A 15,292-nucleotide genomic window follows, 5' to 3' on the forward strand; every position below is an offset into this window, starting at 1 on the left:
TTGTTAAAATGGGTACCCATAAATTCGCAATAGCTTTGACATTGTGTGTTATACTCACCATTTAAAAAAGTATTGTCAACGTCTCTGCTCTCTCGATTATAGATTGAAATTAATCAGGTTTTGATTTGTATTTTTTTTCTATCAGTCTTGTTTGGAAAAAGAAGGCGTACGTCTTCTATACGGTAAGGTTTTTCTTGGAGAAACGCTGTAAGATCTCGTACTACCATAAAATTTTCCTTTTTGTGTAATAACCTCAAGTCGCGCTGAAGCTTCTGCTCTTCCATATTCATTTTCCAATGATATTCTGTACAGACCTACATCTTCTATGGTAACTTGTTCAATTTCTAAAATTCTAAGCATTTCATCTTTTTCCTTAATACTAATTCTTGCAGATGGTGTTATAATGATACCATCTTTGTCCCACGTGGCCCACGGGGGCGGAAGACCTTTTACGGCACATTGAAATACTATTGTATCACCTTCTTCAGCGACTCTGTTAAAGGGGTAGGTGTAGAATTTCGGAGCTATTTCACGGGACGGACTGCAAAACCGTCTTGGGTCTGGACCTGTCAAAATTTAGTTTTTGAATAAATATCTTTTTCTAATACATAACTTGAATAATAATAAGACTAAAAGATTTTGAATAATGACGTAGATTTGGTACATCAATATGAAAAGTTACCAGGCGTTCGAGAGAGCGAGCGAGCGGGAGTTGTGCGCGGAGTGGAGCGCGGCGTTGAAGCGGCGGAGAGAAGTGCGGGCGGCCGCCGCAGACGCTGGCTCAGCGTGTTGGGTTCACCGGGAGCTGTCATTTATTATCAAGATTTAGGAAAACGCTATTTGTATCAAACACAAAATCCCTGTGACTGCCAATCAAAGTACATCTTAAAATATATCGGACTTTTTATCCACTTTTATTGGATACTTTCATTTCACAATAGCCAAAAATTATAATGAAATCGACCGTCCAAAATGAGGGATAGTCAGGTTTTGAATATGGAACATATCGAAATAAATATTCCAGTGATGAAAACTATCACATTGAGAGTTGTACTCACGATAAACGACGAGACAGGCGCTCGAAGAGGCTTTGCCTAAACTGTTGGAAGCTTCACAGGTGTACGTGCCTTCGTCTTCAGCAGTCACCTGTTTAATTTTCAACCTTGCTGTGCCTTCTTCATATGAAGACTCGAAGTCCACACAGTCTAGGACAATCTATTTTAAATAGAAATATGTGGTTAGGAAAATTATTATTAATATAATTTTATAAATACAGCATGTAAGAAACTAATTGTACAATACCTCATTGTAGTGTAGCCATCTAATATCTGGTTCGGGATTTCCGCTGACACTACATTCGAACTCGATCGCATCACCGTCATAGCACAGCAAATCTGTAAGTTCCTTGTCGAAACGTGGGATAACATCTACACGTCTGAAATTAAAAGAAATTCGTTCGTACAATACTTATTATACGTTTGGAAAAATAAATTGAAAATCACAACCATACACCAATCTCTTACCCGTATCTAATATTATGCACGTCGTCGCCACTTGTGGGATCTGAAAGAAATACATTCCAGATAAAAACATATCAGTCTACTCAGCAATATGACCATATGTGACATTCGTAAAGTACACTTACCTTTAGCCAATATCTGGAGTGATATGATTGCCTTCGCTTCACCGTGTATATTCTTGGCAACAATTGAGTATGCGCCGGTATAGTCAAGTTTTGCATGAGGAATTTCAAAGCGATAGGCAGGTCCAGCGCCCACGCGTTTGAAGTGACTCGAATCTCGATAGTAGTCAGGCTGTGAGGTATAAATAAATAATAAGACTACAACTGTAGATGGTGACATGTCAATAGCATAATTATTGGCGTTGTTCTAAAATATAGGTTTGCTTGTGCAAATTATTAACTGCTATTAAAGAACTTGTACCTTTATCACAACTTAGCTGTTGTTGTAGTATGTTGGGTCACGTGTTAGCCATAATCCAAGTATAAAAACAGTTCTTTAATCCTATCTGTTTTCTTGGAACTGTATTTTTTTTAATTTGGTATAAAACCTATATGCAATGAATTGAAATTGATAAAATCTTAAAATTTTAGAAAGATATGCCACATATTTACCTTTAAGAAATCTCTTAACCAATAAACATCAGGCTTAGGGTCACCAATGACTTCACATTCAATAATTACTGTATCACCTTCTCGAGCTTCACTAGATCTGGGTTTTCTTATAAACATAGGCTCTTTTGAATAACTGCAAAAAAGTACTAAATATAGATATGTATCTTAGTAAGAAATACATATATGAGATACGTTGTAACAACTTACGGCGCGTCTGAAGTAACAACTATTGGTGGCATTGTAGTTTTTTCAATCTCGTGTTCTCCAGATACAATCTCTACCTTACCAGAAGTAGAAGCAGTTCCTACTTCGTTGGAGGCAGTGCATGTGTAGACACCAGCGTCACGACCCGTTACAGAAGCAACTGCTAATTCAATTTGGCCATCTCGATCTAAAGTCATAATTGCTCGACGACTAGGCCGTAATCTAACTCCATCGCGGTACCAAGTCACACCGACTGAAGGATAAGCCTCGACAATGGCTGAAATTCGTAGCTCATCCCCTATAATTTGAAAAACGTAAAATATTAAGCGTCTTAACAATTATTTCAATAGCTAATTGCATTGCTTTTTTTCCAAATATAAAATATTAACATCTTGTAATAAATTCACCTTCACTTAAATGATAAAGTGGCTCAAGGCCACAACAAAATTCAGGAGCGATGTACGCCCTGATACCCTTGTCAACCACAAGGCTACAGCGACAACTGACCGCACCACAGCCATTCCTTGCCATCGCCTCATAGACCCCACCATCTTCTAATGTTGTAGGAGCAATCTCCAACGTATAGAAATATTCATCTTGAGATGCAGTGTGACGACCTGTTACATTGAACATACAGTATATAGAATATTATTTAAGTTATTATAAGCGATGATTTTAATCCAATTTATTTGTATTGATCCAAAATATTAATTTCGTATAGTACGACACAACATATATATAGCATCGGCAAATTCAATATATCCGATTACTGCCGATTTACACAACCAATAGAAATAGCTTCCTATCGCGCCATTCGACGCTATTCGTCACCATAGATTCTCGCGTCATTTCAACCCGAGAAAGCAAGTGTATATAAATCGACGTATCAAATTGACGAATATATTCGATCATGTTATTATGTTTGTGTAAAGTTTTTCACAAAAGAAATGAATTCACATAAGAAATAAATATTGATAATTTGGGATAGCGTACTTAATTCGGGTTCTACGAATTTTACCGATGTTACATCTAAGTTGTGTCGTACTATACATTTTTATGCATTGCTTCTAATATAAAGTATAGTTTTGCGATGTACCCACTATTCACATATTAAGACATAATTGCACAGAATTTTAAAATCATACCATCAAAGACCACTTCCTCCTCATTTTTAAACCATTTTACTGTTGGGGGTGGATTTCCAACAACTTGACAAGTAAGACGAACTGGGTATGTAGCTTGTACGCGTCTGTCTCTCAAACGCATCGTAAATTGTGGCGGGTATTCTCCCTCAACCCCGGCTGATCTTTCCCTTTAAATTAAAGTTTGTCGAATTATTTTACAAACTTTTCACTGATGTTTGATTTTAATTTAATATCTTTTAAAATTTACCTTTTAAGCTTAGCATCAGCTTGCCATATTTGTCGATCTGTAATTACTGCCATTCTTGAATAAGTAGACGACCGGCCATGAATATTTGTCGCTTCACAACTATATCTTCCTTCATCCTCTGATTTTACTTCCTCAATTCGTAAAGAAGAATTATAGTCATTTATTTCTATACTTACCCTACCCACTTCTTCCTCGATTTCATGGCCATTTTTCATCCACACTATTTCAGGAATTGGTTTGCCTTTGAAGCTACAAGAAAGAGTTGCTGTCTCACCAACGAGTACCTTCAGTTGACCAGGAAGAATATCAACGAACTCTGGTCTATCTCCTGCTAAACCAATTCCAATAGGTACAGACGTTTGTACTGATTCACCCCAACCATAACGATTCCTTGGCGAGACTCTAAAATGATACTCTTCGCCTTGTTTTAAGTTAAAAGCATCGAAAGTGTTTCGTGGGGTGATTCCTAATTCTACCCAACGAGCTCCACCTTCCTTTCCAAGAAGCCAACTTTCTACTTTATAAGCCAGTATCGGAGCTCTTGATTGTTGATCAGGTTTGGGCCAAGCAAGAGTTATCCAATTATTTCCCCCATCAACAGCACTAGGTTCACTAGGAATTCTATCTGGAACAGCTGTAAAATGAAAACAACATCATGCATCAATACATTACTGATTGATTGAAACATATTTACGAATGTAAAAAACAAAATATTATAAAAGTCTAATAATAATATACATATATTTTTAATAAAATAAATGTAGCTTATTTCACTTAAAATCAATGTTATATCTCTATAAATAACCATCCAGGTGACCAAATGAGCAAATGTTTTTAAATCTATTATAATATCTTCGAAAATATTCATTTATATTACATGCTGTAAAAGGCCATACTGAGATAACCTTTAACCATTTTAAGGTGCTCAATACTGTACTACATTATTTTGATCTACCTCGCAGGATTTAACCAGTTTGCAATGTAAGCACAAAAAATATGTTTCATTACATCACTTTAGAAACTTCGAAAATAATCATTGTTCCTCGACTATATTGTCCATATTATTATACATAAACAAGTTCTTATTGAATCAATAAATTGAAAAAAAAACCGCATCAAAATCTGTTGTATAATTTGAAAGAACTAAGGATACGCAGGGACAGAAAGCGGTAAGCGACTTTGTTATATACCATGTTATGATTGAATTCGTTATTTATATATATGGCGTGTTAGCGCTTCCAAATATATTTACTTACATTTATAATTTCGATCAAGAGATGAAATAGCTAGATCGTCCATAGGATAAGTCCAATCGGAAATAAGGCTGTCAGAAGAAGCTCGTTGTCTAATCTAAAAACATAGAAAGAATTAATTTTTTTCTCCCATGGGAGCACCCCCGAATAGAAAGAGAACATAAAATAAAGAGTTTTTTAAATTAATATGAAATACCTAGACGTAAATTATGTAAAGTAAAGCAAATTTCATGATATATGTTTGACATAACTTACCACAACTGTAACGAAAGCTCGATCACACCCATAGGCATTTCTCGCGAAGATGCAATATGTACCAGCGTCAGATACAACAGTTCTCTTTAAGGTAAACTTAACATAATCATCTGATGTCATCTTACAAACACGTTGACTATTTGTTATATCTCGTATTCCCTTCATAAAGAAAACTACAAAACGAAAACACAAAATCGTAACTTACACTAGCTAAAGCCGGTAATTTAAATAAATAAAATATGTAATTTTTTACCTTTAGCTTTAGGTTCTCCATGAACTCTAAATGAAATATTCAAATCTTCACCAACGGAGATGAGTACATCTCTTTCTGGCCGACTAACAATCGATGCGGGTTTACCATCATACTGATTAGGTTGTACAACAGTTATAGAAGCGTTCATATCAACATTTCCTTGCGTGCTATATGCTCTACATGTGTACAAGCCGGATTCTTGCTCTGTTACGTCGGAAAGAGCTAGAGTGTATATACCGTGATCAACGTATGTCTGTGCATTTCTGTACAATTCTGTTATGGAATGTCCTTCTCTTAACCATTCTACTCTAATAGGTGATCCTCTTATCTCTACTTGTAAACCTATCGTGCCCCCAGAAACTACTTTGTGGTCCGACAAAACGTTTGTAAAATGAGGACGGCGTGATTCTACCGCATGGCGACTCATTTGCACTTTTTCAACTGTAGCAAGATTTGGACTTAGGCTGCTTTTCCTGCCTACAACAAACATAAAATAACAATATGAAATTTCATTTTTATAATATCAAAATTTTAAATCTCCAATCTTACCTGTAAAATAAACATCATGAGAAATTTGATCAGACCACATAGAATTTTCAGCTTTACAAGTATATTTTCCAGAATCCTCAGCATTAGGAGAACTAATTGTTAATCTACAAACACCATCCGCTAAATAATGTGCCTGATAACGATCGCTCAAAGCAATGGGCTTATCATCTTTGAGCCATGTTATAGTTGGGAGTGGTTGTCCACGGATTCGGCATTCTAGTACTAATTCATTTTCAGCTAAATGATAATTATCTGCAACAATAAAATCATTATAATAATATGCTTATGTGTAGAATAAATATATTTTCATATTCAAATTTGTCGATCGTACCACGTATAGACCGGGTAAATGTTGGTGGTATTGGAGATGCTTCAAAGCTAGGATATACTTTAAGATTAGCAGATGAAGTTATAGACCCGTTTTCATTTTTGATAGTGCAACTGTACTCTCCTGAATCACTGGGTATCGCATTAAGTATTTCCAAAGTAATCAATCCTTCCACAAATTTACTTCTAAATTTATGTTTATTATCTAGTTCTTTACCATTTTTGTACCATGTAATTGTAGGATCAGATGGTGATAAAATACTGCAAGTAAGTTTAACGCGTGATCCTTCTACTGCTGTACGGTCTGTTAAGAATGTGGAGAAAACTGGTTTTCGTCGATTATCTCGACCAGAAGTAGTACGTTTTTCTGATATGGTACTCCTACATTCACTTAAAGCTTTTGTTCTGTCTTTAATTTGAGATTGTCTTTCATTATTTAAATTTTGTTCCATATGTGGAGGCACTGACGATCTTAATTGTGATTCGCGAAGCAGAGTTTGTGCTTTATAAATAGTTTGGCCTTTTGTGTTTATATCTAGTTGCGATGCTGTATCTTCAATACTGAACGGTTTTGCTATATATCCTGGTGGTCTAGAGAATTCTGACTCATAATCAGTTAAAGAAAACTCCTTCAATCCTGGATATACTTTTTTATCTTCGACTTCTTGACGATCGTCTTTAACAACCCTAGTTGTTGCGGGTAAACTCTTTTCTATGCACTCATTTTTATTATCTGGTACAATTTTATTTTCTATTTTTTTGGATTGGGTGTTAATGATTTCAGAGTCGTTTTTAGCTTTATTTTCTTTTTCTTCAAATATAGATTTGTTATCCAACTTGGAGACAATTCCTTTATCGTTTTGCTCTGAAATATTCTGAACTTGCGAATCATCTTTTATTTTAGTCTTTTCTGCAGTGAGGATTTCATCATCTTTTTTCTCTTGATCAATCATTTTCTCAGGTTTAGTTTTTTCCACTTTTATATCTTTAGCTTTGGTTCCGTTTTGTATTGTTTTGTTTACTTCGTAATCCTCGGTTTTCTTTTCTAGTTCTTCATTTTTGTCGACTTTATTTTTAGTATCCTCAGGTGAAATAACTTTTAACTTAGTGCCTTCGTCAGGTTTATCTATTATTTCTTGTCTCTGATCCATCTCTTTACTTTCTACCTCTTGGGGTTTTACTTCATTATCTGCAGCTGTTGGTTTTTGAGTTTCACGTGACTTTTTCGATCTTCTTTTTTCTGTAGATAGTTTATTTGAAGATTTCTTTTTCTTTTCGTTTTTACTTTGTTCTTCTGTCGTTACGGTTTCTCCTTGAGTTTGATCTTTAGTTTCTGTAGGTTTTTCTATTGATAACTCACTTTTTTCTATACTGGTTTCTTCTTGTAATTGATTTGATATACGTTCGCCCGTTTCTTTTTCTTTCGATGCGATATCTTTTTCATTTGATTTAATTTCGGGGCTTTTTTCCTTTTTAGATTTATTTTCTGCACTTTCTTCATTTGTATCAAAGCTTTGTTCGTCATGTTTTGGTAATTCTTTTTCGTTTGATTTAATTTCAGGGCTTTTTTCTTTTTTAGGTTTACGTTTTACACTTTCTTTATTTGTATCAAAGTTTTCTTCGTCGTGTTTTGGTGATTCTTTTTCGTTTGATTGAATTTCAGGGGTTTTTTCTTTTTTAGATTTATTTTCTGCACTTTCTTCATTTGTATCAAAGTTTTCTTCGTCATGTTTTGGTAATTCTTTTTCGTTTGATTTAATTTCAGGGCTTTTTTCTTTTTTAGGTTTACGTTTTACACTTTCTTTATTTGTATCAAAGTTTTCTTCGTCGTGTTTTGGTGATTCTTTTTCGTTTGATTTAATTTCTTTAGATTTATTTTCTGCACTTTCTTCATTTGTATCAAAGCTTTGTTCGTCATGTTTTGGTAATTCTTTTTCGTTTGATTTAATTTCAGGGCTTTTTTCTTTTTTAGGTTTACGTTTTACACTTTCTTTATTTGTATCAAAGTTTTCTTCGTCGTGTTTTGGTGATTCTTTTTCGTTTGATTTAATTTCGGGGCTTTTTTCCTTTTTAGATTTATTTTCTGCACTTTCTTCATTTGTATCAAAGCTTTGTTCGTCATGTTTTGGTAATTCTTTTTCGTTTGATTTAATTTCAGTGCTTTTTTCTTTTTTAGGTTTACGTTTTACACTTTCTTTATTTGCATCAAAGTTTTCTTCGTCGTGTTTTAGTGATTCTTTTTCATTTGATTTAATTTCGGGGCTTTTATCCTTTTTAGATTTATTTTTTGCACTTTCTTCATTTGTATCAAAGTTTTCTTTGTCGTGTTTTGTTGATTGTTGTTCGGTTAATTTGGTGTCTTTTTCATTTTCTGAAGTTTCGATTTTATTGATTTCGCTTTCGACTTCGATAGAGTCGTTACTCTTTTCATCTTCCTTTAATAGTTCTTTTTTAGCATGCGATTCTATTTTACTAACATCACCTTTTTCTTGTTCTAGGTTTTCCTTAATATGTTGAACGATTTGATCCTCAGTTTCATTTAAACCTTCTATTTCAGTCTCTACATGTTCAACCATAGGGGTGTCTGGCTTTGAGACTAAACCAATTTCTATTTGGTTTTCTGTTACATTTAGCAAGACTTCTTGTACTTCTGTAACTGTATCCTGCAATTGGCTTACATCGTCAAGTTTTTTAGGAATATCTACCTCTTTACTTGCATCTATTGTTGATTCCTGTTCATTATCTACTGTATGTTGAACTTGTAATACTTGCCGAGATTTATCATTCAAATCACTACCTTGGTTATCAACTTGTAATTTCAAATATACGTTTTCTTTACTCTCTGGAATAGTTTCCGATGATAATTCGCAATTGGCTTCATTTTTATTAGTAAGGCCATCTCTTATATTTGTGATTGAAAGTACATCTGACGTACTTTCAATGTTTACCAAATTTTTCTTACCTTGACTCTCAATTTCTAACTTTTCATCACGAATTTCATCATTGCAACTTGCGTTTGAGTCCACTTCATGTCCTAATTCGATTATTTTTTCATCTTTAGTAGGTGCTATTTGAACGATGTTTTCGTTTATAGAAACAATGTTTTTTAGATTTTCGTTTACGGACTCGTCTACTATTTTAATATCTAAATTTTCTTTTATTTCTAAAGAAATATTAAGTGGAGACGTTACTTGATCAATATCTTCTAGACTGGTTATTGTTTCTATTTTAATATTTTCTTTTATTTCCTCAATTTTTTCTTCAGTATCCTTCAAATCTTTATCAATAGAAATTTGTTCGGTCTTTGGTGTTTGAAAATCTTTCGTTGTCTCTTCAATTAAACTTAAATTTTTAGTTTCCGTTTCAAGGCCTTTTTCTATTTTTTCCTCCTTCTTTTTATTTTCTTGTTTTTCTTCAGTTTTTATCATAGAAGCTTCCTCGTCACCTTGACCAACTATTAATTTAGTTATGTTTTCAACATTTTCAACATCAACATCACCTTTAGTCTTTACATTCTTTGCTTCAATTTTATCAATTTCATCATCTTTATCTATTCGGTCAGTTTTTAAGCCCTCTTTTACCAACTGTTTTTGCTCTTCAAGATTGGTTGATAGTGTGATATCGATAGGATTTTTGTTTTCTATAACGCCTTCTACGTTAGACAATCCTTGTTTGTCTTCTACGTTTTGTCTTAATTCAAATTCTTCTTCTTGAGGTTTCTTTACTAAACTTTCTTCAATGAGAACATCTGTTTGAATATCCTTCTCACCGTCAGCAGTATCGGTTATTTCTTTCATTGTATCATCATTTTTGTTAGAGTCATGTTCTTTAATTATATTTTCATGAATTGTGAGGTTTTCTTTATTTTCGTCATTTTCAGGACATATTTTTTTCGCTTGAATTCTAGTTTCCTTCTGATCCTCATATAATTCTTGAAGTGTTTTTTCTTGAAATACTTCTTCTGGAGTGCTATTGTCATCGTGCTCCAAAACAGACTGTGGCTTTTCCACTGTTGGCAATTCCGTACTACCAGCATTTTCCGTATCCTTTCTATGGTCAGTTTTCGACTTTTCTTCTTCGAGTAATTTCTTTTCAATTATAGAATTTCCTTTTAATTGATCGGTATCACTATTTTCTTTTACTAATGTGTTTTCTAATTTTATGTCATCTTTTACTACTTCTTCTTTTAATGAGACACTAACTGCATTGTCTTGTTCAATTATGGATGTTTTATTTTCTGATAGTTGTTCGTCGACGAGTACTTCCTTTTCCTTCGTTACATCTTCACTACCTTTTAAATTTATGTCAACAGCAAGCCCATCATTATTTTTATCACTTAAATTTTCAGTTTTTGGTTTATCTGAAGTAATGTTTATATTTTCTTGAATTTCCTTATTTACAACATTTGAATTTACTACTTCTTCAATCTTATTTGTTGCAGTTTCCATTCGTTCCTCATTTTCCGCCATAGAATCTTTTATAAATAGAGGAGCGTCATCGAGCTTATTATTTTCGTCTTTTGTATCAATTGATTTTGATATTTCGCCTTCTTGCATTACGTCTAGTAAATTGCATTGGATGACTTCCAATTCCTTTTCTTCAGTTTTGGCTTTATTTTCAATATTGTCCGTTTTAGATTCCGTAATTGCCACATCCTCTTTGCGACTATTGTCAATCATTGCAATGTTGTCTGGACTTTGTCCTTGGTTAGCAACATCCTCAACAATTTCTGACGTTTGAGATATTTTCTCTATATCCTCAACATTTTCTATTTGTAGCTGTTCTTTTTTATTAATTTCTTGATTGCACTCGTGTTCCGATTCCTCTGTTTTTTGATCTACCTCAGTAGCACTTTTATTGGTCAATATGCTAGTCTCATCTTTTTTCTCATCATTTGTATCTTCGGGCTCGTTAGTTATCGTAAGTTGCTCACTTTCATTAACTTTGGTATCGTCACTGTGTTCTTGAGCCGAAACAATATCTACGCTTTTTATGACTTCTTTTGTTTCTTCTTCTGATTCCAACTTTAATGTTTCATTTTGTATATTCAAAGATTCAATTTGATCTTTCAAATTATTAGATTTGTCAATTTCCTGAATTAGCTTATCACTTTCGATGTTTTCTTCTATTAAAGATTCTCTTTCTTCCGTACGTTCTGCAATCTCTGATATTTCTTTTATTACTTTATCTTCACTTTTACTTAATAAGTCGGTTGATTCGGTATCTACTAACTCAATATTTGAAGCTATCTGACTATTATCATTTTCTGTTACTTTATCGGGTATATTTTCTTCTTGAACTGTTGTTGATTCTGTTAAAGAAGTTAAGTCAGTATTTTGGTCAACTACATTGTTGCGGTTACTTTTAATATCATTTTCAATAAAATGTTTAAAATTTTCTGTCAACTCAAACATATGGTTAGACAATTCTTTAAAAATAGGTATTTTCTCTTTTACTTCTAATGTCGTATTTTGCTCTATGTCCTTTAATATTTTATTTACATAATCGATGATGTCACAAGTGTGTTTGGTTAATTCCTCATCCAAATTGTTCGCTTTTTGCAAAACAATTTGAGACAGAACAGAATGCAATTCGGCAAGAATAATTTTAGTAAAAGCTGCATCGCTAGGTAATCTTGCTGTTTTATCAAAGTTGATGTAAAATTTTACATCTTCAAAATGATTTAGAACTTTACGCAGTGTTTTTGCAAATCCCTTCCACTTAGAATTTTCGTCATTTTTTAATAAGACAAGAACATTTTTTATCGATAGCAAAAAATATCTTGATGGTTCCCCGTAATTTTCATACAAATATTTCTTTTGCACATTAGAAACGGTTCCTCTCATGTTTGATATGCTTCCATAAATCGAATGTATAGCAGATAATATACTGTCTCTAGTAATAACGTCAACATCCTTTTCAGATTCTAAATCCTTTTCTAAACAAAAAATTCTTTCTTCGATTTGATCTAAAATTTGAGTAATATCGATTCCACCCATAATTAAAGTTTCCGCATCAGTCAAGAAATTTGATCTTAGTGACTTTATTGTGTCCTTAATTTTATTTAAATTAGAAATAACATTTTCTAATTTTTCTTCTTTTGCTGAGCACGAAACTGATTCTATTATATCTATTGTTTGCTCAACATCGTTTGAACATACATCAAGTATATCATTTGTAATTTCATATGTGTGGGGTCTTAAAACTTTTTCGACATCGTTTATTTCACTTAAATGTGCAACAAGCACTTGTAAATTTGCACAGGCTTCCTTTAAAAGTACAGGTGGACTATGTTCGTTAATCTGAAGTTGAACACTTCTTACATTACACTCTAAATCTTCAAGAGTTTCATTGACGTCGCCTACAGTTCCACCAAAATCACTTTTTAGCTCCATTATAATTGTTTGTACTTCATCGAGAGAATTTTGTATTGACTCTATATTATCATCACATGATAAATCTATCATATCGTTTACTTCTTTCAAAAGTTTATCTAGCTTTACTATTGAATCAATGTCACCTTCCTCTGTAAAACAATAAGAAAAATAAAACAAGTAATTAATAAACTTAATAGGAACAAATAAAATATATCAAGGTTAAATGTTATAAAATAACGAAATTTAGCAATGCCACATCTAAATGTATCAATTACAATAAAAGGTATGAAATATATAATTAAATTTGTTATGTAATGAAATATTTTAAGTACAATTTAACTTCATAAATTTATCATAAACAGTTGCATATTATTTAAAACACCAAAGTTTTAATTTCATTACTAAAATTTAGCTCTAATAATAAATAGACTTGTTGAGTACAACAATATGACATACTTAGTTGTAGTTCTTCTTTTAAATTTGGTGATGTAACTTCTACATTTTTTTCACTTATTAAAGTCGTATCTTCAACTGTTTCGATATTTATAGCCGCTGAAATGCCTTGAGTTATTAATTCGTCTGTTGTTTCTATTTGCGTTGGAACATCAATTTCAATCTCTTTAGTGAACATAATACTTTCTTTATTATCTTCCATTGATTCTTTTGACGATTTTGCATCCGAAAAGCTATCGCCGATAAGTAATGTATAGTTAAGAGGGTCCTTAGTTATTGAAACTTTAAAATCATCCATATCCATAACTTCTACATTGGATTGAATCAACGTTGACTCAATTAAGGAGTGAAGATTATTTTGCAGTTCCTTTATGACATTATCAGCTTTTTTTGATTCACAAATTTCAAGTAATTCATTATGTTCTTCGGTTTCTTGATTTGCGAATTCGGATATCGATGACACAGCATTATCCAACAATAAAGCAAATTTTAATTGTTCGGTAGTAAAATTAACATTATCTGATTGATCTAAGGATAGAATATTATACAAATGTTGTGCTGTCTGTATTGATTGTTTAACACTTTCCAAATTAAGAGCGGGTGATAGTTTGTCAATTACATTCACTATATCGTCGGAAATATAGTTGCTTAAATGTTCGATAAGTGTTTCTGAAACATACAAAATAGAGGATTAATAGAGAAAGTTAGTTTCTGTGCCTAATCTAGTAACTTTAGTAAAAAATCCCTGATATTTATTGACCTATTGGTATTTAATATTGAAATTATCATTGTTTATTTAATGAATAAATTAGAAAAGTATAAAATTGTTTCCTTCAATAACAAATCGGAGAGTTGAAACAATTATTATTGTTTAAATTTTTTTCATCAATCATTATATATTCCTAAAACAGTTACATATATCAATTGAACTGTATTACACAAATAACTCATTGATTCTACATGAGGTGGTGAAATGATGATTATCGATAAATACATTAATGAAGGTGTGTTGTAAAATTACCATCCCTGTCTTTCTGGGTGAAAACGTCACTAACTTTTTAACGGGTCTACCTCGAAAATGAATACATATACATGGTTTTGGAATTTGCTGACTAATCTGTGACACTTCACTTAAACAAGTTATTATCCAAAAATCATAGCATTTACAAAACGATGTTTTAAATCATACCTTTATTTACTGGCTTCTGTTCAATTTCTCCATCAGACTCTTTGCCTCTTGTGTCTGCTGTCGTTTTACAAATAATATCTTCTTTTTTTGCTGTATGTAAATCAGTCGCACTTATTGTAATTTTTACGTCAGATTTATCTCCGCTTTTCAAAATGTTATTATTATTTTCTAAACTACCCACAACTTCTATTGATGACGTATCAGTAACGTTATATTTCGGTTCGTTTATTTTTTCAATTTCATTCAAACGAGGTGTTGTATGGGATACAGAAGGAATAGACTGGATATTTTCGACTAGATCTTTATTAGTTTCTTCTGGTTGTAATTCATCGTCTTGAGCAAAATATGTTAACGTGTTCATGTTACTTATAATTTCCTGAAGTGTTTGGCGTAAATTATTAACAACATCTTTAAAGACATTTAATTCATCTCTTCCAACTTTAAGTTCTAATTCTTGGCTTTCTTCAATGGTTGTCTCATACATAATTAATATGGCTTCATTTAAACTCAACACTAGTTCAATTTGTTCCGTTGTAAAACTTGATAATTCTGCATGTTCAGGAGAAGAACTTTCGCTTACAGTTTTGTTCCACAGTTGGGTAGCTATTTCAATGGTTTTCTTAAGATGTTCACAATGTAACGGGTGGGATAATTTAGATAGAACTAGCATGGTTTCATCGGAAATGTAGTCTTTTATATTTTCTAGTAGTATATCTACAACAAAAAAATGCATAAAAATATTAAGAATATCTAAGAACGAGTTTTATAATTTAAAGATAAGCTTTTTTTTAATTGTATAAAATGGTTTTTTAAAATAAAACATTTAATGTGTAAATATAAACAAGGTGGCACCGACGTCATCACATTAATTAATACAATTATAAACACAAATAGACAAATAATAAA

At 32.5% G+C, this 15,292-nt stretch overlaps 1 protein-coding gene across 2 annotated transcripts in view; it reads right to left on the reverse strand.

The window, feature by feature from the left end:
• LOC124542935 (titin-like) overlaps nt 1–15,292 on the reverse strand; it is a 44,548-nt gene that overhangs the window by 695 nt on the left and 28,561 nt on the right. For both annotated transcript variants that reach the window (XM_047120880.1, XM_047120881.1), the window contains exons 12-30: nt 14,387–15,100; nt 13,201–13,866; nt 8,419–12,893; nt 6,372–8,229; nt 6,041–6,292; nt 5,492–5,968; nt 5,239–5,411; nt 4,987–5,080; nt 3,731–4,364; nt 3,484–3,650; nt 2,746–2,955; nt 2,342–2,636; nt 2,135–2,267; nt 1,646–1,814; nt 1,524–1,563; nt 1,303–1,435; nt 1,059–1,215; nt 683–805; nt 59–566 (exon numbers count right to left, since the gene is read on the reverse strand). In XM_047120880.1, coding sequence (XP_046976836.1) covers nt 142–566; nt 683–805; nt 1,059–1,215; nt 1,303–1,435; nt 1,524–1,563; nt 1,646–1,814; nt 2,135–2,267; nt 2,342–2,636; nt 2,746–2,955; nt 3,484–3,650; nt 3,731–4,364; nt 4,987–5,080; nt 5,239–5,411; nt 5,492–5,968; nt 6,041–6,292; nt 6,372–8,229; nt 8,419–12,893; nt 13,201–13,866; nt 14,387–15,100 — 11,195 coding nt within the window. In that variant the 3' untranslated portion in view covers nt 59–141. The remainder of the gene's footprint in view (nt 1–58; nt 567–682; nt 806–1,058; nt 1,216–1,302; nt 1,436–1,523; nt 1,564–1,645; nt 1,815–2,134; nt 2,268–2,341; nt 2,637–2,745; nt 2,956–3,483; nt 3,651–3,730; nt 4,365–4,986; nt 5,081–5,238; nt 5,412–5,491; nt 5,969–6,040; nt 6,293–6,371; nt 8,230–8,418; nt 12,894–13,200; nt 13,867–14,386; nt 15,101–15,292) is intronic.

The sequence above is a fragment of the Vanessa cardui genome, chromosome Z (assembly GCF_905220365.1).
Source record: "Vanessa cardui chromosome Z, ilVanCard2.1, whole genome shotgun sequence".
Taxonomy (NCBI): domain Eukaryota; kingdom Metazoa; phylum Arthropoda; class Insecta; order Lepidoptera; family Nymphalidae; genus Vanessa; species Vanessa cardui.